At 41.0% G+C, this 8,203-nt stretch overlaps 1 protein-coding gene across 5 annotated transcripts in view; it reads left to right on the plus strand.

The window, feature by feature from the left end:
* PHKB (phosphorylase kinase regulatory subunit beta) overlaps positions 1-3,148 on the plus strand; it is a 215,767-nt gene extending 212,619 nt beyond the window's left edge. For 2 of the 5 annotated variants that reach the window (XM_023726966.1, XM_004371692.2), the window contains exons 30-31: positions 1,476-1,616; positions 2,256-2,390. In XM_023726966.1, coding sequence (XP_023582734.1) covers positions 1,476-1,616; positions 2,256-2,390 — 276 coding nt within the window. Of the gene's footprint in view, positions 1-1,475; positions 1,617-2,255 lie in introns of those variants that run through there. The other 3 variants (XM_023726965.1, XM_023726967.1, XR_002823222.1) reach the window with 2 other exon arrangements.
* The last annotated feature ends 5,055 nt before the right edge of the window (positions 3,149-8,203 follow it).

Below are 8,203 nucleotides of genomic sequence, written 5' to 3' on the forward strand. Positions count from 1 at the left end.
GGTTGTACGTCTCACGGATACAGAAGAAGCTCTCCCTGAGGTTGTATGTCTCACGGATACAAAAGAAGCTCTCCCTGATGTGGAACTGAATGTGTCACCTCCAGAAACAGCATTTCTGGAGCTGCCCTCAGAGCTGAGTGAGATGCAGCCTCATCCCTGATGCGCCAGGATTTGGAAAGAGCATCTGCCAGTCGGTTTCATAGCATGTGGGAGTGAGGTGGAGATTAGGGTCAAGAAAGATGGGCTATTAAAGGATGCTGAATGCCTCCTCTGTGCTGCCACCTCAGCCTTCCCTGATCTAGTGCATCTAGGACCAACGGTGGACACAGAGGTCCTTCTTGTGGACCACAATGAGATCATTTGCTCTGCAGAAAAAAATATTTCCTTTAGAACTAGAGCAAAACTTAGTGTTCTCCTGTCTAGAGCCCTGCTCTACGGTCTCCCACGTGTGACCCCTGGATTTTACCGGTAGTGGTCCCTTTGGTTCTTCCTGGTTATGTTTTTGAAGCATTTATATGAAGTACAGGTAGTGAGGTTCCCAAACTGGGGATTTTTGAGGTTGATTTTCTGTTCCATGTACAAAGTAGGCACCATAATGTCAGAGAGCCTTTACCAAGCATTGTACAGAGTTTAGCAGCCAGGTGGCACAGTGGTTATTTGAATCCACCAGCTGTTCCTTGGAAACCGTATGGGGCAGTTCTACTCTGTCCTGTCAGGTTGCTATGAGGCGGAATCGACCCAATGGCAACAGGCTTTTTTGTTTTTTTTTTTTTAATAGAGTTTATCATCTAAAATGAACATGAGAACTTAGAATACATGTATGGGATGGCCCAATACTAGGACGATGCATTAAACTAAGATAGTTTATGCAGACTAGACTAGTGTTCATGTCATAAGGAGGCCATAGATAAGTGTATTTTTGAAAACATAGCCATCCCCTGAGGAATTCCTATGGCATCTCAGGATTACACTCATCTTGGGGGCATAGGGCTTCAGGTAATTTGACCGTGAACCCAGCTCCAGAGTCTCCATGGAGCTCACCTACCTTCTCTGGCTTTGCTTCCCACCTTTTCTTCTGTGACAGGCCCCCTGCCACACTGGACGTGGTTTGCTTATTGGCCTCTTGCCAAAGAGGATGGAGACCCAGAAAGAGTTTAGACACTTTGGTTGAAACTGGCCCTGTGAACTATGTGCAAGGTTAGGAAAGTCAGTTTTCTAAGTTATTAGTTTTATTTAAGTTACTAAAAATCATTTTTTTATAGCTACAGGGGTGCCTATAATTTAAAAAGTGTAGTTTCCAAACAGAATTTATGCTGCTGATTTACAAAAATCAGAAGATTCCAGAGGTGATCCTATCCCATGGAACACACTGGAATACTAGGATTGTCCAGTGACCCAATTAAAGAATAAAAACAAGTCTAGCTGTGTTGCTTTTATATTTCATATAACTGGCTTTCTACATCTGTCTGTTCTAGTTACTGATGGTTGTGTCCGTTGTCCTGGAAAGAAACCCTGAACTGGAATTTCAAGACAAAGTGGATCTAGACAAACTGGTAAAAGAAGCATTTCATGAATTTCAGAAGGATGAGAGTCGGCTAAAAGAAGTTGAAAAACAAGTAAGTAGAGAAAATAGCTTTTTGTACAATTTTTTCATTGTCTTAGTTCTTCAAAAAATTCCTAATCACTCATTTAACTTCAGAAACAGATTTACAGAGTGCAAAACAGAATATGTGAGGGCGGGGGGAGGCCTGACTTATTTGAGGAATTAATGTTACTTTTCATTTAACTACTAGTCAATTCAGGTATAAAATTCTGACGAAAAGAAACCTAAGAAGAGGTAAATTTCCTTTATATTGTTAACAGTCAAAATGTATTTTACCGGGAAGGAGCCATAGATTCCAGAATGCTGTGCCGTTCAGTTCTGGGCAGGATGGAAATGTGGTAACGACCTAGGCTGGTGTGTACCGCCTAATGTAGTCCCTTCCCGGCTCTCTCTCATGCTCGTCTGAGAAAAGGTTCCCTAAGTAAATAGAATGATCCGGAAAAAGGAGAGTATGGAAAATGTCTGTCTTTGTTTTTTATGCTGAGGTGACACCTCAGGGAAGTGAAAAAAAAAAAAAAGCTCAGGAAGCTCATACTTTCCACAAAGAAATCTTTCTGTGAATTTAATTTTCCCTCTAGGCTGACGGTGATTTTGCCTGTCAACTCTTTACAAACAAAGAATCAAACAACTTGCTTACTTTTTCTCTTTGTAGGATGACATGACTTCCTTTTACAACACTCCCCCTCTGGGAAAAAGAGGAACCTGCAGCTATTTGACAAAGGTTGTGATGAATTTGCTGTTGGAAGAAGTCAAGCCCAGCAATGACGACCCATGTCGGGTTAGCTAGTGAGGACCGTAGAACACACGTGGTCTAGAAGGGTGTGAAGCTTATTCAAGGCAGCCATGACTGTGTGGACAGTACTGGGAGCTGGCCGCCACGTCCTTCACAGAGCCGTCAGATCTCTCGCATGCCATAGCTGATCTAACGGTCAGGAGCGCGTCTCATCAAGCCAGAAGGGTTCTCGTCATTATGCCAACAACAGAAATAATCTTCGCTGAACAATAGAAATAGTTTGTGAATTGAAAATTCGCCTCTGCATGCTTCATGATCAGGTAGCTCATGAAAATGAAGCTTTGCTCTTTGGACTGAATTCCCACATCCCAAAAAACACAAGCCAAACCCACTGCCGTTGAGTCGATTCTGACTCATAGCCAACCTGTAGGACAGAGTAGAACTGCCCCATAGGGTTTCCAAGGCTGTAAATCTTCATGGAAGTAGACTGCCACATCCTTCTTCCGCCGAGCAGCTGATAGGTTCAAACCACTGCAACACCAGGGCTCCTTTAAACTCCCACTTTAGTGGCATTAACAAATGAATTTGCCAACTTGTAATGCATACTGGGAATCCAAAGGTATTGAAAGAACGGTGAATGTTTTTTGTGGCATTCTCATCCTGCTGCTGTTGTTGTTGTTGGGTGCTGTCGAGTCGTTTCCAACTCAGAGCCACCCGGCGTACAACAAAATAAGACACTGCCTGGTCCTGCGCCATCCTCACAATTGCTGCTGTGTTTGAGCCCATTGTTGCCGCCACTGTGTCAACCCATCTCGTTGAGGGTCTTCCTCTTTACACTGACCCTCTACCAAGCATGATGTCCTTCTCCAGAGACTGATACCCTCCTGATAACATGTCCAAAGTACGTGAGATGAAGTCTTGCCATCCTCGCTTCCAAGGAGTATTCTGGCTGTACTTCTTTGAAGACAGACTTGTTCATTCTTTTGGCACCCATGGTATATTCAGTATTCTTCGCCAACACCGTAATTCAAAGGCATCAGTTCTTCTTCAGTCTTCCTTATTCATTGTCCAGCTTTCACATGCATATTAGGCAATTGAAAATACCATGGCTTGGGTCAGGCACACCTTAATCCTCAAGGTGACATCTTTGCTTTTTAACACATTAAAGAGATTTTTTGCACCAGATTTGCCCAATGCAGTGCAATTTCTTGACTTCTGCTTTCATGGATGTTGATTGTGTATCCAAATAAAATGAAATCTTTGCTAACTTCAATATTTTCTCCGTTTATCATAATGTTGCTTATTGGTCCAGTTGTGAGTTTTTTTTGTTTTTGTGTTTATGTTGAGGTGTAATCCATACTGAAGGCTGTAGTGTGATCTTCATTAGTAACTACTTCAAGTCCTCTTCACTTTCAGCAAACACGGTTGTGTCTTCTGCACGTAGCAGGTTGTTAATGAGTCTTCCTCCAATCCTGATGCTGCCTTCTTTATATTGTCATGCTGAGAGATGTTAATATGCGTCATAAAAGCAAAGCCGACCAGCTAATATTTGGATTCCCAGTAACTGCATTATTTATTATATTTTAGTACACAGAGCTATTTTTCAGTTTTTACCTTGTTAACATGACTATGGTTTTGTACTTGTGCTAACTCTAGAGGTTGGATTAAAATACAATGAATCTATACTGTATGAAACACTTCTGAGCTTCTACTAAAAATAGAACTTGTGTAGGGTTGTTCAGAAGTACATTAAATTATAGGACTGTTAGTTTGTACTAGTAAAAACAGAATTAAAAGTCATTAAATTTTATTTCTGAGTTAACGATTGTCTGGTGGTTGGTGGTGGTGGTTGCCATTGTATTCCCGGGTTCACATAGTTGAGTTTATTACACTTGAATAGTTTACCGGATTTGAAGATGGACTAGAAGAGACTCTGTAGTACCTTCTGTTACACATATCTTGCCACCAAATTGACTTAAGTAAACTTTAATAAAAATGGAAAGTAGATTAAACACTGGTGTTTTATAAATTTAGTTCCTTCTTAAATGTTACAGTTCAGCCCACTAGTTTGAGTCCTGGCCCCACAGTGAGTCAGTTTTCTGACCAGTTTGATTGTGGAGTTTCACTTGAGAAGTCAGCAGACTTGTCACATAAACAAGTCAACCCATTTGTAGAGTCTTGAAGGGAGCTAAGAAAGAAGAGACAAGTGGCTTCATTGATGAGTCAAACTGATAGCGAATAAATGGATGTGTGAGCACGTGCAAAACTCTGGAGACTCAGTCACATTTCTCAGAACTTAGAGGTACACTGCCTGGATCTGGCATAAGAAATTTATATTCGTTGGTTGACAAAACTGAGAAGAATCTGACCTTATAAAGTATTTTAAGAAGAGTGGTAAGACCAAGAAGGGAATTAAGTTACATTACTCTATTTAAGAGAGTTTAGGAAAAGGCGGTCCTGAATGATGAACTAAATTATAAAACTTAAGCATGAAGCTCATGGAGAGAGAATTGAGGACTGATACTTCATTGCTGGGAAAACTAGAAATTTAAGACAAAAATCCTCGAAATAGTTAATGTTTTGCTGAAATTTGGAGGAAAGTATATTCTATTTTTAAGGATTAAAAAAAAAATTCCGATCAGCTGAGCAGAGTTGCCAGAAATCTGCTGCTGTCTTAGTTGGAATCGGATATCATCTGCAAATGTATGTTTCCTGAATGATTTTTAGCTTCCTGCTTAAATGTTACATATACGAAATTCTGAGGTTTTCACATGGTACTGAAGGCATTCAGAATCTGTGACATATGTATCAACAATACGTTTTGATGAAATTCAAAATTTATTGTTCTGAAAGATACACTGGAATCAGTAAATCTTGATGTTCACCTCTGCAAAAACCGATACCTATTTTCTAGTTAGAAAAGCAAAAAACAATAAGAATTAGAACTCAGAGCGCATATGAATTTTACAAGCCCCATTTGGCCTATATTTTGCAGAGCAAAAATGTTTTAACAGCTGTACTAGAGACTGACTGAAAATATTAGCACATTTATCCAGGCATGACAAGATTTAAATCTGATTTAAAGCTTCCTCTATCACAATGGCAGATTCACTGTGTAAATTTATTGTACAGGCAACGTCTGTTGGAAACTCCTGACTGAATATCAAATTCCACTGCATTCCCAGAGCATCATTTTAAGAAACATGGTGTTTTCCAGATTTCCTGCCATTTTATTTAAGTCTGAAAAAGTCATATTCCAGTGTTTAAAAATCTGAGCATGGGATCATCTTGATGCCATGTTCAATATGTGATAAGCTTGCAGTGCCTTATGGACACCAAATAACATTTATTGAACATCTGAATGCATTTAACTTTTCCCTGAAACTCTATAAAGAGGAGATTCAAAGACGTACTTCGAGCCCTCCATGAGTATTGCATATTAAATAGATGGCATATAAAAGTTTAAAAGTCAACACAATGAAGACAGAGACCGAATTTCAATCATACGTGAAGGTTGGAAGTAGCATGGTAGCATGCAGCCAGATCATAAAACTCCCGTATCCCAGGAACTAAAAACATGAATGAAAATAAGGAGGGAAGGACCAGCAAAACACCACCAGCAGCATTCCAGCAAAGGAAGCAGGACGACCTCATACCATAAACTCTGAAAAGCAGCAGAAGACAAAAGACCCATTGGAATTAGTATTTGGCTCCTATATTCCGGCCTCCCAGAAGCTGTGTAGGGGTGAGGACACGGCGAATAGATAAATTATGAAAAGCCTGATGCATGTGGAAGGACGCTGATGAGTGCCGAGTCAGCATCTAGGGGGAAAGACCAGGAGTGTCCCTCCAGGGTGAACACTCTTCCCCCACCGCGTGTACCACTGCCAACGTCTTACTCTCCAGCAGGCTAGTGATACCTTTATGTGAATTAGAAAAAGGCATCTCTTCTGTGAGTGCAAAGTTTAGTGAACAGGTGACACCCTTGTGCAAAGAAAAAGGTCCTTTCTCTAAGCAGGTGCAACCTCATGCCAGGGCACATGGAGAGGCAAGAACAACTGGACCTCAGCCCCCGGCTCCTCTTGGTGCAGTGCACGCACTGCGGGACAACTTGCCACAATGCCACAAGGAAGAGAACAGCTATTGGGAGTGGGCATCTTGATTTTCCAGCTGGGAGGGAGGCAGATGAGGAGCAATGGTGATCATGATCCCCCAGAGCTAGTTACATCCAACGATTGATGGTCTGAGAACTAATACCCCTGAGCTGTGTCTTCTTGCCTGAGGGGAGGGCGCAGTGGGGCTTGTAGGCCATGGTGTTGGTGGATTTGGTGGCTGCCCTTTTCTTCCCTATAGTTTTGTTTAAAATACTTGAACCCACAATGCCTCATCAAGGGCATATCCTGTTTCCAAGGACAATGTCCTACAGTATGGGATTGTTCCTCCAAACAGGCTAAACTTTGTTTGCCTTTACTCATGTTAGAAATGGGAAGCCTTGGAGGTAAATCCCCCACTTCACTCCCTGTGCTCAGAAGTTGCCCCCACTCTCCTCCTAGCCAGAGAGGAAAATGGGTGAAACAAGTAACTTTTGTCTCTTACTCCTCAATGGGAGTAGAGAAGCTTGGGTACAGCTTTCCACCAGCCCATTTCCCCTCCCCTCAGTTGGTTCTTGTCTTCTTTTTTTCTTTGATCTTTTCTGCCTTTCTGAGGGCTACATATTCCTGACTTGTGTCTTACTGCCTGAGACTGAGGGACTCGGCTTGAAGCTGCTGGAAGAGGACAAAATATTCAGATTGGGTGGAAAAGGTTCAAGAGACCACACACAACTATATCTGGGCACCCACAAAGCTGATGTGTCAGGCGTGAGAAAGGTGTAAAGAAACTGCCTGCAAATTATGTTAAAATACTACAGAAAAAAAGGATAGATAGAGAACCCATTTTGAAAGAAAATTCAGGAAATAGAGCATCCTTCACAACAAATGCCCTATGCTCTAAGAGAAATTAAAGAGAAAAGGAATCAATGAAAGAAGAAATCAAAGACAAAACAAGACAATATAATGAGATGGGAAAATAAAGCTAAGGAAACAAGTTTCACAGAATTAGAAACAGCAAAGAACAAAATATAAATGGCTGAAAATTGAATTGCTGACACAAAGGGAAAGCTTGAGATAATTCAGGCAAGTACTTATTGAGCATTGATTATATGTCGGACACTGTTCTAGGCACAGTGGTGAGGAAAAAAAAAGTCAAATACCCCTCTCTTTATGGAGCTTCTATTCTCGGGGTTGGGGATATTGGGTGACAGAAGTAGTGATAAGTACCATAAAGAAAAATAAGGTAGGATGGGAAAAGGGGAGATAAAGGGTGACAAAAGATAATTTTTTTTCCTGTGGTTTAGGGAAGGCCTCTGATAAAGGTGATACTTGATCAGAGAATGTACATGGAAAGTACTATAGTAAGGATGAAGGGTGGGCAAGTTTGATTCAACATAAAGGAAGTTGGTATCCCAGGTAGAGAAGGCTATCATTGTCACAGGAAGAAAAACTAAAAGATACAATAAAAGAAAGTTTTCCCTAGATAAGGAAGAACTGCATCTGCAGATTAAGAGAACACATCATGTTCCAGGAAAATTTGATACAGGATGAGCAACACTAAAACACATCTTGGAGAAGTTACTGAGGTTTAGGGATAAAAGGGATTTCTTCAGGCATTTAGGCCATAAAAGACCAGTCTTCTGGCGAGAACATGTGGCTACCCAACTTCTCCACATCAGTTTAATGCTGTACAGTAAGTGTGACCTAACATTTTTTTAATTCCAGCCAGTTATAAGGGCAAATAAAAAACACTTAAATATTCAAGGACTCAGGAAT

Source organism: Trichechus manatus, unplaced genomic scaffold (genome assembly GCF_000243295.1).
Source record: "Trichechus manatus latirostris isolate Lorelei unplaced genomic scaffold, TriManLat1.0 scaffold00014, whole genome shotgun sequence".
In the NCBI taxonomy this organism is placed as follows: Eukaryota; Metazoa; Chordata; class Mammalia; order Sirenia; family Trichechidae; genus Trichechus; species Trichechus manatus.